Here is a 22,143-nt window from a genome sequence, read left to right on the forward strand (position 1 = left end):
TCGAGCCAGCCACCCGATGCCCCCCAGCCCTCCCCCTCTTCCCGGGACCAGGATGGCGGCTCCCGAGAGCTTGCCCGGGACCGCAAGAGGCGGGCACCCGCCTAGGCTACTGCGGACATTGTGGACCTCGTCCACGATCTCCGCACTAGGGACAGGAACGTGGCCGTCTAGGGCAGGAGAGCTGCCAGCCTGGCCACCCAGGAGCAGGAGTGCATGAAAATCAAGGTGGTCCACTGAGACCCCCGACCCTGAGCCCTGAGCTTACAATGGCCGTCCTGGGTCAGATCAAAGGTCCATCTAGCCCAGTAGCCTGTCTGCCGACAGCGGCCAACCCTAGGGACCCTGGAGGGGATGGACCGAAGACAGTGACCAAGCCATTTGTCTTGTGCCATCCCTCTCCAGCCTTCCACAAACTTTGGGCAGGGACACCACTCCTACCCCCTGGCTAATACCACTCCATGGACCCAACCTCCATCACTTGATCTCACTTCCCTTTAAACTCTGTTCTAGTTCTAGCCTTCACAGCCTCCTGCAGCAAGAAGTTCCACAGGTTGACTCTTTGCTTTGTGAAGAAGAACTTTCTGTTACTAGTTTGAAGCCTGCTACCCATTCCTTTCCTTTGGTGTCCTCTAGTCCTTCTTTATGGAAACTAATGAAGAACTTTTCTGTATGCACCCTCTACACCCAACTCTTACTTTTAGAGACCTCTATCCTGTCCCCCCTCCGTCTCCTCTTTTCTAAGCTGAGAAGTCCCAGTCTCTTTAGCATCTCTTCATATGGGATCTGTTCCCAACCCCTGATCATTTTAGTTGCCCTCCCCTCTCCAAGCTCTCTCTTCCCCTCTCCCACCTCCTTTTCCCAGTCTCCCCCAGTTTTGTTCAATATAGACAGATTCCATTTTTGAACACAATTGTCCTTTATTTTGTACATCAAGAAAAGAGGCTAGGGAAGGGTAAGTGGAAGGAGGTGAGGGAGGAATGGGGCACGAGCCCCCGATGGGGAGGACTGGGCTGGCTCTGCGGGCTTCTCGGTGTGGAAGCTCTCCTGCAGCCCCCCAATTGCCCTCTCTCCCCAAATGGCAGCCTGCGGCAAGTGCAGCCGGGCCGATGGCCGAGTGGTGTGATGTGCCCAGTGTGGGCACTCCGGGCACTCCAAGCCAGGACTGGTTTTCAAGCGGGCCACCCCTGAGAACTGTCTGTCCGGGGTGTGGGTCGGGACCCTTTAAGCGCAGCCCTCGGCTGGCCTGAGACAGCATCTCCACGCTCTAAGTCCTCCTCTGATGCCCTGCCAGCACTGCTTCCGGCCATCCTTAAGCCCTGTTCAGGGTCCACTCAATGTGGACATGCTAGTTCGAATTAGCAAAATGCTAATTCGAACTAGTTTTTAGTTCTAGACGCGTTAGTTCGAATTAGCTTAGTTCGAATTAGCTAAGTTAGTTCGAATTAGCACTGTAGTGTAGACATACCCATACTGCCTGGCTGGTAGACACGTTCACATTGCATGAGCGTGTCTACCAGCCAGAAAGTATGCAACTACGCAGTAGAGGAGCGTGGGGGTGGTAGGGCTGGGGAGGGATGGAATCCCTGGGACTGGACTTGCCCATGCGCCCTGCTGGGACCATGAGTGGGACAGGCAGTGCCCTGGGATCTGCGTGTGCCCGGGCCAGCCCCGTTTCCCGCTGGCCAGTTCCCCCCTGGTCTTCCCTCCCGGCTAACCCTGCTCCACGCTGACTGGTCCCCCCCCCCATGTCCCCCGGCCAGCCCCGCTCCCCCCAACCCTCTCCCTGCTCCCCACTGGCTGGTTCCCCCGATCTTCCCCAACCAGCCCCGCTCTCCCCATGTCCGGTTCTCCTCCCCCACTCCCATCTGAGATCAAGTGTGTCCAGTATTTTTGTCAAAACCATCTGGCAACCCTATTCAGGACTCTGAATCCCCTCATTATATTCATACCAACAAATCTGTGAGGTGTGGGGGAAAGCAGAGAGGGGAATAGTGACAGAAAAGCTGCTTTCTTTTTGATTCCTAGGTGGAAGCTGTTTTTGTATGTTAGCTCAGCATTAAACTTACATGTGGAAAGAACTACAGTCAGTAGAATTCTATTGTATGTTGGTTACTGTACAGATGGAAGATCCATCCTCAATGTAATGCTTAAGAAAGTACCCCGTTTTAGTAAAATTAGATAGTAGACAGCAGTTTATGTAAATTATTCTGTACCCAACAAATTGTTCTTCTAGTGGGAGAGAATTATAGCCCATTGTCTAGTTAATGGTGCAGTCACACTGGTGTGTTCAAATTGAATGTCAGTGACCACTTCAGAGTAAAACATCTAAGTGCAGTTCTCAACTTGAAGAAGTTATATTTTTACTTTGAGAGTAAAGGCAGTCTTGGGTTAGCACCAAAGGTTATATTTTTGTCATATGGCTTGATTTCATTTGTGACTTAAACCAGTGGTTCTCAACTAGAGGTATGTGTACTACAGGGGATATGCAGAGGTCTTCCAGGGGATACATCAACTCATCTAGATATTTGCCTAGTTTTAAAGCAGGCTAAATTATAAGCATTCATAAAGTTAACAATTTAAAATTTCATACAGACAGTGACTTGTTTATATTGCTCTGTATACAATGCACTGAAATATAAGTACAATATTTACATTTTATTTGCTTTATTTTATTATATGGTAAAATGAGAAACTAAACAATTTTTAGTAGAAGTGTGCTGTGACACTTTTTTGTAATTTTATGTCTGATTTTGTAAGCAAGTATTTTTTAATTGAAATTAAATTTGGGTTATGCAAAATAAATCAAACTCCTGAAAGGGGTACACTGATCTGAAAAGACTGAGAAACACTGGAAAACCAAAGAGGTCTCAAAGTGATTGTAGACTAATGATAGCAACCTCCATAGTAAAGGTTGCAACAGAGCTTTTGTTGGAGAGAGAAAGAGAATCAATTTGAAAGGTAGCATGTCCTGTTCTGAGGGCTTAAGCAGGACTTTAGCGATACCTTGTGTCGATTCTCTGCATGATGGTGAATTTCACCCTTCATAAACAGTAAGGCTGCATCTAGACTGGCATGATTTTGCGCAGATACTTTTAACGGAAAAAGTATACTCTATACTGGCATGTACCTTTGCGCAAAAGATTTGCTTTTGTGCAAAAGCATCCATGCCAGTGTAGACGCTCTCTTGCACAAGAAAGCTCCGATGGCCATTTTAGCCATCGGGCTTTCTTGCGCAAGAAATTAATGTGGCTGCCTACACTGGCCCTCTTGCGCAAGAATACTTCCGCAAGAGGACGTATCCCTGAGTGGGAGCGTCAGTATTTGTGCAAGCACCACTGATTTTGTACATTACAAAGTCAGTGTTCTTGCGCAAATACTTGCGGCCAGTGTAGATAGGCAGCAAGATGTCGCGCAAAAGCAGTTGCTTTTGCGCAAAATCATGCCAGTCTAGACACAGCCTAAATGTCTGGCACAGATCATGTTTCATGCTAAAATCTTTAAAACTCCCAGGATTCACTAACATTTTCACAAAAACCTGATGGCTTTCTGAGTACTTATGAACCATATGGTACCACAAAATCATAGTAAACAGTCTTCTGATATTCAAAAAGAATTTTTTCACCAGCTCTATCTTAACCACCTCATCTGGTCACTAATGACCCCATAATAATACTAAAACCAATTCATAATTCTTAATTAAAAATTGCCTATTAATTCCAGTGTTCTGACAAAACTCCATTTTGTGTGCTAAAAATTTTGCTGACTTAAATTCCACTTGGTGGTCTAATTGGATAAATATTTCTCCATTTCTTTCCTAAATGGTTACATCAGCTGATGTGTTTTGTGCATGTCTACACAACAGGGTAAAAGTTGAATTAAGCTACATAACTTCAGCTATATCAATTGTATAGTTGAAGTTGAAATAGCTTAATTTGGCTTTTTGGTGTTGTCTACACAGCGGGAAGTCGAAGGAAGAACACTCTTAATCCTTGTGAAATGAGGCGTACAGGAGTCAGAGTAAGAAGTCCTGCAGCTTGCCATTATTTCAAAATAATGGCTTGCTGTGTAGACATGCTCTTTGATATTTTGGAATAACATTAGTTATTCCAAAATAATGCTGCTGTGTAGACATACTCTACAGAAGTAATGGATGAAATGATCTCTGTGAAGAATTTGTATATATTAATACGTAAAATGCTGATGAATCCTTCATGAGGGAAGATAAACTATTAGTTTGAGATTATCAATATATTGTAATAAGTTTCTTCTGTATGTCTTGGATATAATACAAAATTGTTTGTGCAGATATATAAAGAACCAGACCATGATTTCAGTCAGAGATTTTATTTTTTAACAAGAGTTGGAAGGATTAGATTTTTATTGGTAAATGTCCATTTCACCATACATACACAAACTGTTTTTCCAATGATGAAAATTGAAAGGCAATCTTAAAAAAATAGTTTGAGAATTTTTTAATATTTAAGGATATGTACTCTGAATATTTTGCCATGTGATATTGATGACTTGTATGTTAAAGGACTTTTCGAATGTCGGTGTCTATTGTTATTAAGTAATTATTTCCTGCAACAATAAAAATATTTTTGGATGTTTTTCTTCCTTTTAAATCACATTGATTTCAATTACAACACAGAATTCAAAGTGTACAGTGCTCACTTTATATTTTATTACAAATATTTGCACAGTAAAAAAGATAAAACAAAGAAACACTATTTTTCAGTTCACCTCATGTAAGTCCATTCAGTCCTACTTCTTGTTCAGCCAATCACTAAGACAAACAAGTTTGTTTATATTTACAAGAGATATTGCTGTCTACTACTTATTTATAATGTCTCCTGAAAGTGAGAGCAGATGCTCACATGGCACAGTTGCAGCCACACTGCAAGGTATTTATGTGCCAAATATACTAAATGTTTAAGTGCCCCTTTATCCTTTAACGTGAAGGTGCTAAAGTTTTATGTTAATGGCACTCAAAAGAAATGTAATCTACATTTGTAAGATGCATTTTCATGATAAAGAGATAGTATTACAATATTTATATGAGGTGAATGAAAAATATTTTCTTTTGTTTCCGGAGGGGTAAGTCTTTATCTTCAAAAACAATGAGGAGTACTGTGCCACCTTGAAGACTAACTGATTTAATTGGACATAAGCTTTTTGTGGGTTAAAACCACTTAGTTTAATACACTCTACCCCATTAAAGTTTATGCCCAAATAAATTGGTTGGTCTTTAAGGTACCATAGGATGCCTCGTTGTTTCTTTTGTTGTTTCTTTTGTTTATCTTTTGTACAGTGCAAATATTCTCAATGAATACCAAGTGACCACTGTACATTTTGTGTTCTGTGTTGTAACTGAAGTCAATATATTTGAAAATGTAGAGAAACATTCAAAATATGTATAATTCTATTGTTTAATTTAGTACAATTAAAATTGGCTAATAGCAACTATATTTAATCTAGCAATTAATTACAATTTTTTAGTTCTTTGACAGCCCTAATATTTATTAAAAATCAAATTTTTCCAAACCTATTTTTAACATCCTTTGTTTTGCATTTCAGTGGCTGTTCCCTCAGCCATGCCAGCTTGTGAGCCCAAGACTAATGGGCACAATCCAGCTCCACGTCTCTCTGTTTCTTCCCGGACCACTGTGGTCGCCACCATGGAAACCACCTCCCAGGGCTTGCAGACAGTCATGAAGTGGAAAACAGTGGTAGCCATCTTCGTTGTGGTTGTAGCTTATCTGGTAACTGGAGGCCTTGTCTTCCGTGCACTGGAGCAGCCTTTTGAAAGCAGCCAGAAAAATACAATAGCCTCAGAGAAGGCGGATTTCCTTCGGGAACATGTTTGTGTGACCCCAATGGAGTTGGAGACTCTGATTCAGGTGAGACAAATGAGGACAATAACTCACAATGAAGGCGGAAACTTTTTTTGAGCTTCTTCCTGGAAGTTCTGAGAAATGATTTTGGTATTTCATTGCTAAACCCCAAACCATAGGGTGACTGGATGGGTCAGGGGGATTGGCAGTGAAGTGGGGAGCTTTCCAGTTTGAAGTTTCTGGTTTCAATTCAACACAAATGGGTAGTAACAAAAGTTATCATTTCACCGCTGTTCAGTGACCTATGTGAAATGAATTGGTCTCGTTCTAGGTTCCACTCAAGAAGTGTCTGAATTTCCAGCATTCACCATCCTGGCTGCCAGCCTCAGTAGAGGGGGCAAAGAGCAAATGTGTACAGGGACTTGATAACCTTTTTTCTGTTCTTTTAGTGGTGCCTACTAATCAAGATATTGCGAAAAGGTCTGCTGCCTGCGCTGTACGTGTTCCTATCTGCAGTGCATCTAATCTGGCAGCTTTCACCAATGCTGAATTCACATTAAAGTATCTAGGGGAGGCTTCTTTGGTTTTTAGTTCTATGTACACAAATGTGAGAACATTTCCTGCTGGTTTTGACTAACAAAGGTGGGGTTCATGAATAAGGTGGCTGTTCATTTCGTAAAGTCTGACTGATACACAAAAAATTCTGAGGTCTGGTACTGAAAATCTATTTTGATGAGGAAGATCAGAATTTCACTTCAGAAGAGAGTGGCAACACTTTAGGGGGCCATATCAGTGCTGGTGTAACTCATCTGAAGTCAGTGAATATACACTTGGGGTATGTCTACACTACCACCCTAGTTTGAACTAGGGTGGTTAATGTAGGCATTCGAAGTTGCAAATGAAGCCCGGGATTTAAATATCCCGGGCTTCATTTGCATCTCGCAGGGCACCGCCATTTTTAAATCCCCATTAGTGCGGACTCTGTGCCCATGGATATACGCGGCACAGAGTAGGTAGTTCGAATTAGGCTTTCGAGGTGTAACAGTAGTTCGAATTAGAAAGCCGCGGGCACGGAGTCCGCACTAACGGGGATTTAAAAATGGCGGTGCCCTGCAAGATGCAAATGAAGCCTGGGATATTTAAATCCCGGGCTTCATTTGCAACTTCGAATGCCTACATTAACCACCCTAATTCGAACTAGGGTGGTAGTATAGACATACCCTTGGTTTGAATGTGCTGAACTTAGCAGCCTGCTAGGCAAGGCTAAGAGCTTCTTAATAAGGCCTTGACCCCTAAGCCTTTTAGCACCCATCAACCCTTAACGATGGGGCAGGGCTACTCAGGAAGACCAGGACTTTATAACGTTCACTCCTAAGCAACCAGGGGAGGTAGCGGACAACAGGATGGACACGGATGGTGTCCCTAATCTCTTTGCCAGAAGTTGGGAATGAATGACATGAAATTATCTTGCTCTGACACAATATGCCTGAGGATTGTCTGTTGTGTTCACTCCTTCTGGAGCACCTGGCACTGGCCATGTTGGAAGACAAGTTACTGGATGGACCTTTGGTCTGGCCCAGTATGACTGTTCTTATTTTCATATGTTCTTATGAATTTGGCCCAATGTGATTCAGTCTGAGAATTTGTATCTGCATTTACTGTGAAAAGCTCAGTTTACATCAATGAACTTCAACAAGGAGGTACATGAGCGAGCTTTATTGATGAGGTGTGCAGTGCACAAGTATTCAGTCACTAAAACATAGCTCCCAACATCTGAAATGGCTGAAGTCGGATGTAGCACCATTTGCATTTGGCCTCTCCCTGCAAAGATAAATAATTGTGTATGGGCTAAATTTGATCAGCATTGGAATCTAACAAACTATGCTGCAGTACCAATCAAATGTGGCCCCTAAGCATCTCCATCTATGTCCATGGAGAGGCAGATGGGCCGGTCCTGAGTGGTGCTGCAATCCTATGTTCCAGGTCACAATGCCACTTGATTTGTGCATCCTGTCAAACAGGGAGCCTGAACACTCCAATCTCCCACTCCAACTGACCCTGAATGCAGAAATATTCACTTCAACTATGCCAGGAGGCTTGGGGAATCAAATTGGGATAGTCCTGCAAATCTTGGGACTTTTCGGAGGCCTACTCAAGTCCTGCCCTATCATTTGCTGGGCTCAGTGCAAAATCTGTGATGGATGTTGTGGAGGACAGCCTATATTTTGTTATGAAGTTTTGACCTGGAGTCTGCAGAGAATGTTTCCAAAACGTTGTAGATGGGAGTTCAGATCTATTTAAAACTATTTCATACACACTGGGATTAGAGTTTTATGACAAGTCCAGAGCTCAAGGATGTTAAATTTAGTTCAATCAACAAGTTGATGGATTTTCCATTGACTCTAGTTGATTAGTTGATAAGTAGGATAGCAGCAGCGGGGTTAGCTCCTGGCCTGGGAGCTAACCTCATTGAGTCTCTGCCTTTAAAATGTATTACAACCTTGTTGGCTCTTAATACATTTAAAAGCCTAACGTGCAGCAGGAGGGACCCAGCTTGAGCCAGGATAGCTGATTCCCAGCTCCTGCTCTGTTCCCCCCCACACTGTGATTTAGTCTTTTAAATGTGTTAAGAGCTGGCAGACTTAATACATTGAAAAGGCTGGTGCGCAGCAGGACGGGGACCCAGCATGAGCTGGGAATCAGCTAATGCCTGGCTTGCACTGAGTCCCCCCTACTGCTCATTCTGATTTTAAAATGTATTAAGAGCTGACAGGCTCTTAATACATTTAAAAAGCAGAGGTGCAGTGTCTGAGACTGGGCACGAGCCGGGAATCAGCTGATTCCCAGCTTGCACCCAGTCCCTGCTACCCCCTGCCTCCTCTGTCCCCCGCAAAGATGATTCTGGTGGGGAACTGGCTTTTAAGCTGGCTCCCTCCAGCACCAGCTCTGGCTTCCCCTTTGTTGCCTCTAATACAGGCAGCAAGGGGGATGAGGAACTGACTAGTTGAGGGACTGGCTGACTATCTGATAAGCTTTATCAGATAGTCAACTAATCTCTTACATGCCTATCAAAGCTCAGGCAAGAAGCTTGCTTAGGCTTTGTCTGGACTACAAACTGTATCAGAAAAAGGTACGCAAATTGCGCTCCACAATTTGCATACCTTTTTCTGATACTTTTGTTGGAAGAGGATTTCCCATCTTCACTGGTCCAGATTTTGGAAAAAAACCTTTTTTTGAAAGATTCCTTCCTCCAGCAAAAAAAAAAAAAAAAAAAAGTTGGAAGAGCAGACACATTCTCTTCATACCCTAACATTCACAAAACATTTTCATGAACTTGGATCTAGATCCTCCTGCTTAGTTAAACTGATGAGAATCTCACTGATGAGAATCTCACAACTCCATAGTTCACAAGCGGAGACAACATATTTTAAAAGTGTATACATTTTGACAATTTGCAGTTCCTCTTCCTGTTTGTTGCAAGGTATGTGTCTTATACCATGAGATTAATTCAAGGCCTATATACATATTACTGATGGGCCTGACCAAAATATTGCAAATCTTAATTTTTATCTGTACCACCCCAAAGCACAGTGTGTTCAGCTGCGGTGTTTTTCTTTATCCCACTAAGTAAAGGGGTTTAGCTATGAGCGTGCAATCTGGACTTGAATCTAAACTTTTTCAAGTTGAAAGCTTCTGTTCTGGGATTTTTGCTCTGATCTGTTTCTAATATATATCTTAAGGGGGCTGCTAAGGTTAACATTTCCTGCTATTCTTGAGGTACAATACATAATGGAGGAGTGCTAGTTATGAATATTAAAGAAAGACATTTGCGTGTTATGTGCGTGAAGGTCATTTCTGATGAAAGATATGCAAAGTCCTTGTTTTTCTAACAAACAGAATTTCTAATAGGCACAAAAAAGTATCTCAACATGAAGCTAAAGACTGCTGTCTATAGGGTATAACACCAGGACATTCCTTAATATCATGTAGTCTGAACCAGATCTCAGGTCTCAAGTATACACAACATTTTGTCCTTTCTTTTACCTCAGAGGTAGTGGCATTAACCTAGTATACAGGCATATTGTGTCACAGTAAGTCAGATAATCTAAACAAACCGTATCTCTCCTGAATTCAGTTTGCTTTCAGGCATTTCAGTGGCTAACGGGGAATCATTTCTAAAAAGTAAATTAAACAAGTTTAGTGCTTAACATACGGAATGGCTTACGGCCAGTTAGTAGAAAACACAAAAATGTGTTTTGTCAGTAAAGAAGAATTTCTATTTGATTCTTCTGAGTGCTTGGGAATAGGTGAGCTTGGCTCACAGCTGCGTGAAATATGATGACAATTATCAAGCTGCACTTGTAACTGGGCTGAGTGTAAGAAGTCAAGAACACAAAACAATGTTTCAGATTATTGAGAGATTAACTTTTTTTGTTTTCTACCCTTATGTTGATGATTTTAAAAAGATACATCTTCCTCAGCTGGCCCAATGGATCACTACATTGCAATGAATTCTGGCCTGCCTGTAAGACCAGGAGTTCAGAATAAAGGAACTGAATTGGGAACCTCCATGGGTTTTGGTGGTGTGACACATTTTCATTGCAAAGCTATACCTCAGGGCAGTATTTCTTATGAATTCCATCAGACTGATGTTGTATAGACAAATGCACAGTTCCTACTCCTCAAGAGTTTCAGTGATGACTCAGCTCTGAGCTACTGGAGGACATTCCCATGGAACAGATCCAATAGCGGAATGAAAAGAGACTTTAATCATAGGGCACCTCTGTGTTCTATTGAGCTGGAATAGCCTGGATGCCTAAACCGGTGGGGCTGAGGGAAAAGGAGAGGTTGTAAAGAGAGGAAGGATGCAGCCTGTGATGAGTTTGCAATGTTGGACCTGAGCCACAGGTCCTATACCTTGAAAGAGTCTTGCCTTGGGAGACAACACCTATAAAGAAGATACATGGCAGCTATGAGTCTGGGAGAATTTTGGTGTGATTGAAAGATCTCCTTTATACTGATTCTTTCCTCTTCCTTCCAAAAACATTTGTATTATTGGCACAGCACTACATACTTGTTTTATTGGGAGTGACCAGAGATGATCCCAGACTGCGAATTTCAGATTTGCAGCTACTCAGATATGACAGTGACAAGTTCAGTATAAATGCCTAGATAAACAGTAGGTAACCCATGGCCCATGAGGGTAATCTAAGTGTAGGCTGCAATATATTTTGCTGACATTGGTTGTCTACAGGCACCGCCTCCTGTACTGCCCAGTGGCTGCAATTTGCCATTCCTAACCAATGGGAGCTGTGGGAATCAGCAACCAGCATGACCCTGTGTCCCCTTCACCTGCAGGCACCACCCCCACAGCACCCATTGTCTGGGAATGGTAAATTGCAGCCACTAGGATCTACAGGGGGTGGTGCCTATGGATGGTCAATGCCAGCAAAATGTTTTGTGGCTCACAATCAGACTACCCTGATAGGCCACAGGTTGCTCACCACTGGTCTAGCTAGAGAAGAATTCAGTTCCAAATAGCCTCAAAGTTTATTCATGGTCAGATAAAGGGGTGTTTTTTCCCCACTTGTTATAGAGGTAGGGTTGTCCATGAAAAGAGTAAAACTTCTCAAAGTTTGTGTTTGCCAGTGGAGTTCAGGCCAGGCCCATCTCAAACAATGATGCTTGCTGTGATAAAGCATACAGAACAGTTTCGCCAGGCAATAACTTCATTGTCTCACAGCACATCTGGTGTTATCCCAGTTCGCCTGAAGTGGAAGTTTGTAATTTTGTCAGCTCACATCTGCTTTTGAAGATGAATATACTGTAGTGAAATTAACTCATGAATTAGTGCTTCATGCATTTTACAACCTGGCTTCAATGGTATTAATGAACTAATGTACAAATAGAGGAGTGAGGGATGAAAAAACCCAGCTATGCACTACTTTCTAATTGCAGCCCTTTTTGGGATGTGGAGACTTTCATTAGATTGATCTAAAACTGAAGTTTGAAAGGGAAAAAAATCCATTGTAGTCAAAGGACAACAGACCTGATTGCCTCTATTGTGTTTAGCTCTCTAATTCCCGTTTGGCCAAAGCATTGAGAGATTCAACAGAAGATTAGACGATTATTTTAATAAAAATAACATCTGCCATTACAATTGCTAAGGTACAATTACCAGGTTTACTAAACCTTATGGTTCATGGCATAAGATGATCAGCACACTCTCTTCAGAGTGTTGCACAATTTGCGTGCATTATGAGGAGGTTAAACCTCTTTCCTAAGTATTAGGGATTTTGTCGTGACAACAGCAGGGGTGTTATACCTCATCCTTTCAGAGAGATGGGCACCTGTCTCTGCTTGGTGATCCATGATTGGGAACCCATCTTCTGGAGTCTGGTGGCTTAGATGCCTAACCAGTTTCTTGAAGGATTGAGTTTTACACCTTCCTCACTTCGTGCAAAAACAGACAGTGAACGAGGAGGTGGTGGTGATTGGACCAGTGAATTGACTCTGGGTCACTCATCTCTTAGTGGATGTCTGTCTGAACACTGAACTTTAGACACATTCTCTCTCTTTCATTATTCAGATACAGTGATGTAGCTTCATTCCGCATCAGCATATTCCACAGCTTTGCATGTGGTTCAGAGGCAAGACAGTCTAGTTCAAATTCTTTCTAAGAGTACATCTAGACTGGTGTGTTTTTCTGGGATACCAGAGGTCTCCTGGAAAAACTCCACCGCGTCCAGAGAACGTGTTTGCTCTTCCGCTTTTTTTTTAGGAAGAGCAAACACGCTCTTTTGGGGAGCTCTGTATACCTCATTCTCCAGAAAAGCTATCAGAAAGTGTGCTTTGCAATTTGTGTAGCTTTTTCTGACAAAGGACCATAGTCTAGACCTAGCCTAACAGAGAGGCAGGAATTGAACCAGGGTCCTCTACATTGCAAGTGTAGTTGCTAACAACTGGATTGTACGTGCAGCAGTTGCCATATTTTGAATGGTCCCTGATTTAATAGGCAGCCTTTGAATTTACCTACTGGATCAGCTACCACATGCAGGTTAGGTGACTGGATGCTGATCTTCCCTGGCTTGTGAACTGCTCTGCGGTTTAGATAGGAAATAGGCACGGAGCCCATGTCTTCATTATGGGGAAGATTGATGCTGCTGTGATTGATCTTTTGGAGTTCAATTTAGTGGGTCTAATAAAGACCCGATAAATTGAATTCAGAGGGCACCTCCATCAGCGCTGGTATTCCTGCTCCTTGTGAAGAGTAAGGGAAGCCAATGGAAGTGTTTGCTCCTGTTGACCTCCTGCTGTGGAGGTCACACAGAAACTCCAGGTATGCAATTAATGTGTATCTTAATTTGATCTTCCAATTATGTATAGACAAGGCCTGAAACATCTACAGGCAGGCAGCAGTGGGCATGCCAGGAGACTGAAAATGAAGCACTGAAGGAACTTTTATCCTGAAAACGTAGGCACCAAGAGGGTTCAGCAGGAGTTTTGTAGATTGCAGCAGAGTCAAAACTGGGACTTAGGTGTCTAAACCCTAGGCTAAATCTGGGTTTTAGTAGATACTGAAATACCTTTGTGGAGCTTGGTTTACCTGAGTACTTTTGTTATAAGCCAACTGACTTGTGCTGGCCATTTGACAGTAGAACAACGATAAATTGGATGACTTGAATGAGATGGAAGAAAAAAGCCATAAATAGAGCAGAAGGAGGGTCTTTTGAAAAAAATACAGAGTTTTTTGTTGCTGAAGGAGGAGTGGAAAGACTGTCTTTATAGTATAGAAAAGCAATTGTAAACTTTTAAGAGTTGACTGTTTTGAGTATTCTGCTTATGGAAGCTATTTTCTCTACATGTCCCCATTTCCTTTCTGTTCCTATTCTTCATGTCTTAGATTAAGCCATTGGAGTTCTCCAAGTGACATGTGATCCATTTCTTATAAGAGTAGCTTTATAATATTAGATGGGTAGATTTTAAAGTAGTGCTTGGGTTGTGAATTCTTGCAGAGAGTCTGAGGTCTGATGGTTAAAATACAGGATCAGAAGGCAGGAGATTTAAATTTAATTCCTACTTCTATCACTGATGTACAATGATAGTTAAACATTTTGTCCTGCAGTCTCCCCATCTATAAAATGCATATAACAACAAAGAGGTGTTGTGAAGTTCAGTTAAATAAAAAAGTTGTGAACAAAAAGCACCTTGAAATTCTCAAATAGAAGATGCTGTAGAAATGCAGTGTACTAGCAGCCAGAGTCAGCTTCTATTAGGAAGTCCTGGAGAAGTTATCAGAAACCTCTGCTTTCATTCTAAAAGAAAGCAACTTTCTAAAACTTTTTTTCTTTGTAAGGAGACTTGAAAATGTAATTAGAGCAAACAGGTGATGGAGTCAGAAAATTTGAACTGATTGTTCCTGAAAATCATATTCCTAGTGTTTGAAGTTTGGGCTGGCCTTTAAGGGTATGTCTACACTACAGCACTAACTCGAACTAACTTAGTTCGAATTAGTTAATTCGAACTAAGCTAATTCGAATTAGCGCATCTAGACTTAAAAACTAGTTCGAATTAGCGTTTTGCTAATTCAAACTAGCATGTCCACACTGAGTGGACTCTGAACCAAGGTTAAGGATGGCCGGAAGCAGTGGTGGCAGAGCAGGTTAGGACTTAGAGCGTGGAGCTGCTGTCTCAGGCTAGCCGAGGGCTGTGCTTAAAGGGACCCGACCCCCACCCCGGACAGACAGTTCTCAGGGGTTCCCCACTTGCAAAGCAGTCCTAGCTTGGAGTGCCCTGAGTGCCCACACTCGGCACATCACAGCACTAGGCCATCAGCCTGGCTGCACTTGCCTCAGGCTGCCATCCTGGGGGGGGGGTCAATCGGGGAGCTGCAGGAGAGCTTCCACCCCGAGGAGCCTGCAGAGCAACCCCAGTCCTCCCCATTGGGGGCTGGTACCCCATTCCTCCCTCACCCCCTTCCACTTACCCCTCCCTAGCCTCCTTCCTGATGTACAAAATAAAGGACATGTGTGTTCAAAAATAGAAACTCTCTTTATGGAACAAAACTTGGGGAGACTGGGAAAAGGAGGTGGGAGAGGGGAAGAGAGAGGGTGGGAGAGGGGAGGGCAACTAAAATGATCAGGGGTTTGGAACAGGTCCCATATGAGGAGAGGCTAAAGAGACTGGGACTTTTCAGCTTAGAAAAGAGGAGACTGAGGGGGGATATGATAGAGGTCTATAAAAGCAAGAGTGGTGTGGAGAGGGTGCATAAAGAAAAGTTCTTCATTAGTTTCCATAATAGAAGGACTAGAGGACACCAAATGAAATGAATGTTCAGAAAGTTCTTCTTCACAAAGCAAATAGTCAACCTGTGGAACTCCTTGCTGCAGGAGGATGTGAAGGCTAGAACTAGAACAGAGTTTAAAGAGAAGTTAGATAAAGTCATGGAGGTTGAGTCCATGGAGTGCTATTAGCCAGGGGGTAGAAATGGTGTCCCTGGCCTCTGTGGAAGGCTGGAGATTGATGGCACGAGACAAATGGCTTGGTCATTGTTTCGGTCCATCCCCTCCAGGGTCCCTAGTGTTGGCCACTGTCGGCAGACAGGCTACTGGGCTAGACGGACCTTTGGTCTGACCCAGTACGGCCATTTTAAGCTCAGGGCTCAGGGTTGGGGGTCTCAGTGGACCACCCTGATCTTCATGCACACCTGCTCCTGGGTGGCCAGGCTGGCAGCTATCCTGCCCTAGACAGCCACTTTCCTGTGCTAGTGTGGAGGTCGTGGATGAGGTCCACGATGTCCGCACTAGACCACGTGGGCGCCTACCTCTTGCGGACCTTGGCAGGCTCCTGGGAGCCACCAGCCTGGTTCCGGGAAGAGGCGGAGGGCTGGGTGACAGCGGGTGGCTGGCTCAAGCCGTGCCAGGTACAGGGTCTGCTGGCTGGGCACTGGCAGGCTTGCACCTGGCACGGGCACCGTAGCCAGCCCGTGCCCCTTTAAGGGGTCCGGGGCCGGGAGGGGGGCAGAAGAGATTTCCTGGTGGTGCCCAGAGTGGCCACCAGGGAAAGCTGGGGAGGGCTAGCCTCCCACTAGTTCGAATTAAGTGGCTACACAGCCTTTAATTCAAACTAGTTAATTTGAACTAGGCGTTAGTCCTCGTAGAATGAGGTATACCTAGTTCGAATTAAGCGCACCGCTAGTTTGAATTAAGTTCGAACTAGCGGTTTGCATGTGTAGTGCCTATCAAAGTTAATTCGAACTAACGTCTATTAGTTCAAATTAACTTTGTAGTGTAAACATACCCTAAGTGTGCTGTGCTTCTGGTAATCAAGCCTCCTGTAGTATCTGACGGTGCGTCTAGACAGCAGCGCTATTTTGGGATACTTCTGGTATCCTAAAATAGCTATTCCTCATCTTTTAAGCAAGCCTGTTATTTCGAAATATAACATGCTTGTTGTTCTGACGTCCGTGTTTCCCAAGGATTAAGTGACGTTTCAGAATAGTGGTTTATTTTGAAATTTGGTGCTGTGTAGACAGCGCCAAATTTCAAAATAAGTTATTTCAAAATTAACTCAAAATAATCTACGTAATTTGCTCAGCTCAAATTGTGTAGCTTATTTCGAGCTAAGGGTGCAGTGTAGATGCACCGTGAGTGCCTAAAATATGGTTTTGGAACCCAACTTTAGGCATACATTTTTGAATATCTTGGCACTTGGCCGGAACATCTCTGTGCCTTAGTTTCCACATATTTAAAATGTGGATAATAATTGTCTATTTCTTGGGAGGATTATAGTAAACGTTGTAAAAGCCTATACAAGTCCTAAACTCACTCAGCTGTCTACAGAATGTTTCAGTGGTTGGCGACTATACAGGTCCCAGAACAGCTGCTTATTTAGGCAGTTGTTCATTGCAAAGCTTTTCTAAAGGCTGGCAGCACCTGGGTTCTATTCCAGAAGGAGGATAGGAGAAAGGAACCTGAAAATTGGATGCTTACTTACTTTTTTGAAACAGGTCAGCTACAATTAGGATGCCTACTGAAGGATTCTCATATTCACTTTCTGAGCTGGATTGATGACTCAGTCAGTGAAAGATGAACAGTTCACATTACATATGCATTAGAAGCATTACAGTGGCACAGCTGCAGTGATGCAGCTGCAGTGCATCTAGTGAAGACACTCCATGCCGATAGAAGTGAACTTTCCCATCAGTATAATAAAGCCACCTCAGTGAGAGGCGATAGCTATGTTGTGGGAGAAGCTCTCTTGCAGACATAACACTGTTCACTCATGTCTCTTAAGGGGGTTGCTTATTCACATCTCTGAGTGATGTCAGTTACACTGACATAAGTGGTAGCATGTATAAACCCTAGGACTCTGCATGTGTGGGAGGGTTGGCATGAGGGGGATGCTTACTCAGAGATTTTGTGGAGGGAGCAGGTTGGTAACACTACTGTGTGAAAGTCTATGGTTTGGTTCATGAGATGAATATGTGCTTACGCAGCCTGCTGTCAGTTTCACCAGCTCAGAAGGCTGGCAGTCCCTTCTGGATCCTTCTGAGTTTTAGAAAAGACTGAGTAAACAAGTTCTAAAAGCTACAACTTTTGTGTTTTCAGAGATACGATTTCCACTGACCATTTACAAAATGTGAAGTCATGATGTTCATTCACGTTAGGGTCCAGGGGGATGTGACCATAGAAGGGATAAAAGTCAGGGTTTTTCTACAATTTAGGAGGCATGGGACACAAGTTAGTACTATACTTTTTATTGTTTGTTTGCAAGAAAGAATATTGAAGGCAAAGGGTTTAATCTGAAGTTCACTGAAGCTGGAGCAAATCTCTCATTGAGGCCTGATTCAAAGCCCATTGAAGCCAATGGGAATCTCTGGACCAGCTTTAGTGAACTTTGGGTTAGGCTGCATATGTTTTGCAGACCTGACAAAAATGCTAAGCTCTGGCCTGTTGTTATTGTGTAAAATTAGATATGGAAAAGATTCATCTCCTTGACATCAGAGGCGTGTTTAATACAGGCAGAAGCCTTAGTACAGTGTTTCTGAAAGTGGTCCATTTTGTTTACTTACTGGCTCTGCAGCTTATGGCTTTCATTGACTTCCTGCAGTTTGCCGTGGCTTCAAACAGTGAATCAGAGCCAATGGGAGCTGCAAGGGTCCGTGGCTGTAGACAGGGCCAGTCCTAACCAATTGGCAGCCCCAGGTGACTGCCTGGTATGCCCGTAAGGTTTCCAGATGGTTTAAAAAAATACCGGACAAAAATTTGTCAAGAAAAAAGGGGGGGGGGGGTCAGGGAGGATTCAGGAGGTCAGGCCAAAACATGGTTACGGCACACCCCTAGGACCGGCTCTGTCAGTGGCCCCTTGAAAAAGGTGGTTCCGGGCGACTGCCTGGCTCTCCTGCCCCTAAACAAACCGAGTGGCCCATTAGCAGCTCTCTCAGAGTGGGTCAGTGGACCACTTTGAGAAACACTGCTTTAGACTCACAGACTGCTAGGTCAGAAGAGACCATCATGATCATCTAGTCTGACCTCCTGTACATTGCAGGCCACAGACTCTCACCCACCCACTCCTGTAATAGACCCATAACTTGTGACTAAGTACTCTCATCTTCAAGTCATGATTTAAAGATTTCAAGTTACAGAAAATCCACCATTTACACTAGTTTAAACCTGCAAATGATCCCTGCCCCATGCTGCAGAGGAAGGCAAAAAACAAAAACAAAAAAACCCAAAAAACAAAAACAAAAGCAGGGTATCTGCCAATCTCATTCAGGGAAAAATTCCTTCCTGACCCCAAATACGGCGATCAGCTTGATCCTGAGGACCCGTGCAAGACCCACCAGCTAGACCCTAGCCTTATTTAGTTCTTAGACAGGGCTGAGCAAAAATCTGAGGAAGGACTTCAAGATGTGTCCCACCAGTACTTGTTGCATAGAAACAATTTCTCCAGGAGGAGAAGCCACACAAATTAGCAGTGATATCACATTTACATGCATTTTAAGAATGTATAATTAGTTTTTAAATAATTCATTTTTTCATTTTCTTAGAGAAAGTATTGTAACAGCAATATTCCAACATGAGGTGCAGTAGAGTTAAACTTTTTCATTGTAATGTATTGTATCACAATGAAGACAAAGCAGCTATGGGAAGAATATATTATGTGAGAAACAATCATTAGGATCAGGAGTTTTGAATGACCATATCTCAAAAAGAGACAGGCTACTTCGTAATACATATTAGGAAAGAATGATAGCTACTTTAAAAAAACATTGTTAGATCTCATTTTCCTTGAGATGCTCATGAAATGGCAGCCATACAATATGGATATCACCTTGTGGCACTATTTCTTGAATCCTATTAACTTTTCCATTAGTACCTCTTCCTAAATCCTCTCTCTCTCTCTCTCTCTCTCTCTCTCTCTCCCTCTCTCTTTTTTTTTTTTGGGTGGTGTGGGAGGAGGAGGGGTTCCATGTGGCTATAATGTCACAGAGTTGAAAACCTAACAGTTTAGAGATCATCTGACATTCTGTTCATTATACTTCCCATTAACTGGAAGGCTCAGAAAATTAAACTATGAATCACAGTGAAGCTTATTCCCAGTTACATCTTCTATCTGTCTAAGGATCCCTTGCTGCTATAAATTGGGCTATGGGGAACTCCAGACGATGTGTGGGAAACTGATAGCACCATGTGTGACAGGATACGGTTACAGACGATCTCTCGGGGGTGTCTCTAGGAATGCTGACAAAGCCACTGCCACTTGCCTTCCTGCTCTCTGGGATTCCTCACTGCCCTGTCCTGTTGGGCCAGCTCCCTGGTCTCCCCCAGCCAAGACACTGAGCTGAGATCAATGCCCCCTTTAGAAGCAGTACAGACACTGAATCTCTTCAGGTCCAAGGAAAGTGCAGTTTAGGGACCAGCTTCCTGGGATACCACTCCCCAAATGGGATCAAAACCCCCAAAGAATTGTTTGGATAAGTACCCTTTAACAACCAAAGGGGGAATGTATACACGGATTGCTCCCCCAGGTAATAATTATTTACACTGGGCTTCATAGAAAATAAGAGTGATTTTGTTAAGTACAAGCAGTAGGATTTAAGTGGTTATAAGTGAGAACAGGCAGAGCAAAGTAGATTACAAACTCAAAATAACAGAAAATGCTTAGCTAACTATAACACTGAAACCTCAGTACACAAGGCTGCGTCTAGACTGGCATGATTTTGCGCAAATACTTTTGACAGAAAAGTTTTTCCATTAAAAGTATTTGTGCAAGAGAGTGTCTATACTGGCATATGTCTTTGCACCAAAGATTTGCTTTTGCGCAAAAGCATCCGTGCCCAGTGTAGACGCTTTCTTGCACAAGAAAGCTCTGATGGCCATTTTAGCCATCGGGCTTTCTTGCGCAAGAAATTAACTTGTCTGTCTACACTGGCCCTCTTGCGCAAGAATACTTGCGCAAGAGGACTTATCCCTGAGCGGGAGCGTCGGAGTATTTGCGCAAGAACCACTGATTTTGCACAGTGCAAAGTCAGTGTTCTTGCGCAAATACTCGCAGCCAGTGTAGATAGGCGGCAAGACAAAATCTTGCCAGTCTAGATGCACCCAAACGCATTACAAACTCATCGTGAAACTGTTCCTTTTCCAGCAAAGCCTTGCAAACCAGGGCTGTTCCTCACCCTGAGGTCTTTGGTTCCTTCCCTCGGGTGTGTCAGCCAAAGACAAAAGACTCCAACTTTCCTATTGTTTTAAAGATTCCCTTTTTGCATGGGAAGTCACCTGGCCAGTTGGTGTGTACATGTGACTTACCCAGACCAACCACTGCTAAAGCTTGAAGGACAAAAGAGATTGCTTAACACTTAGCCATCAAGACATTGAAGGTAACCCCTGTGGTAGCTTTCATTCACACATTTAAAAACCATAAAGCATTCCACTCTCCATATATCTAATTTTACCCACAAGAATGATACATACACCAAAATAAGATAAACAGACATAGCGGATTATGACATGAAGATTGATAGGTTACGTGAAGCAATTTGTCCAAAGCACTTTTGACTTATGTGCATTCGTGTCCATAAGTCCATTTCCTAAAGCATGGGAGTGGGGTCCATCACACCATGTAGGGCCTGAGTGCTTTCACTTACCCTGGAGTAAGACCTGAAGAAGTCCAATAGTCTGTATAAAAACAATGTAAGAGAAGAACCAGGCTCATGGTCTCTACTAGCTATCCCAGGCGTTCTAGTACAGCTACTCGAGAAATGCAGGCTGAGATAATGTCTTCTTGTATTTAAATGTAAAGAACTGATCCCTGAGGTACTTAACTGAAAATGATACTCCCGTCTGTAAGAAATGTGCTTGATTAAAGCTATTTTTTGGCTTTCATCTCTCACGCTAACTTCAATGGGAGCTTGGCCCAAGTAAAAAATGAATAAAAACACTCATGAATAAAAACAAAATGAGTATCCTGTGTTTGTCCTGAAATAGTCTCTTTAATCAGTGTTTTGTTTGATAATGTTTCTTTTTTAATATTTAACAATTCAATTAGCTCAGTTGTCTTTTTTTCTCCCTGTGCAATCCTCAGAAGTGTAGTTAGGAATGGTGAGGCACATTTATCTGAAATGGAATTCCACTACTGATAAGGGCATGTGTATGGTTCAGTAATTAAGACAGAGAGACATGGTGGTTCCAATCAGGATCATCCAGCTGGTAAAGAAATATATTTGAAATTATATGCCATTTTCTGAGACCTAAATCTGAGTGGCAGTACATCACCTAGCAAAATGGATCCATATCCATGACTAGGGCTCCTGGGTCATGTCTACCCTAGGGAGAAGACTGACCCTCCAGAGATCCATCTTCTAGCATTCGATATAGTGGGTCTAATGTAGACCCATAAATCAAATGCTGAGGGCAGCCCCTGCCATTGTCTGGTACTCCTCGGTCCTTGGGGAATAAGGGAAGCCAATGGGAGTGTTTGCTCTCGTTGGCCTCCTGCTAGGTGGACACTGCCATGGCTCAGCTTAAGGTAAGCTGTCTCCAGCTACACATTTTGTGTACCTAGAGTTGCCTACCTTAAATCAAGCTGCCTTGTCTAGTGTAGTACAGCAGACCAGGCCCTAGGCACTACAATAATACTACTGCTACTAAGTCAACCTCACTAGGTCTAGGAAACATTCTTGTAGTTGATGAATAGCTCAAGCCTGCATTCTTGACACAGACAATGGCACATTTATATTAGAACGTAGGATCAGGCTGTTACAAAGATGATATTCTAAAAAGCAATATTATTAAAATCACGGTTCTTT

The 22,143-nt window shown here is 43.1% G+C and overlaps 1 protein-coding gene across 1 annotated transcript in view; it reads left to right on the forward strand.

Moving 5' to 3' along the window:
* Positions 1–22,143, forward strand: part of KCNK10 (potassium two pore domain channel subfamily K member 10) — a 114,521-nt gene that overhangs the window by 38,222 nt on the left and 54,156 nt on the right. Inside the window, exon 2 of the mRNA XM_075926750.2 lies at positions 5,578–5,900. Coding sequence (XP_075782865.1) covers positions 5,578–5,900 — 323 coding nt within the window. The remainder of the gene's footprint in view (positions 1–5,577; positions 5,901–22,143) is intronic.

This window comes from Pelodiscus sinensis, chromosome 5, assembly GCF_052426305.1.
Source record: "Pelodiscus sinensis isolate ZL-2025 chromosome 5, ASM5242630v1, whole genome shotgun sequence".
NCBI lineage: Eukaryota > Metazoa > Chordata > Testudines > Trionychidae > Pelodiscus > Pelodiscus sinensis.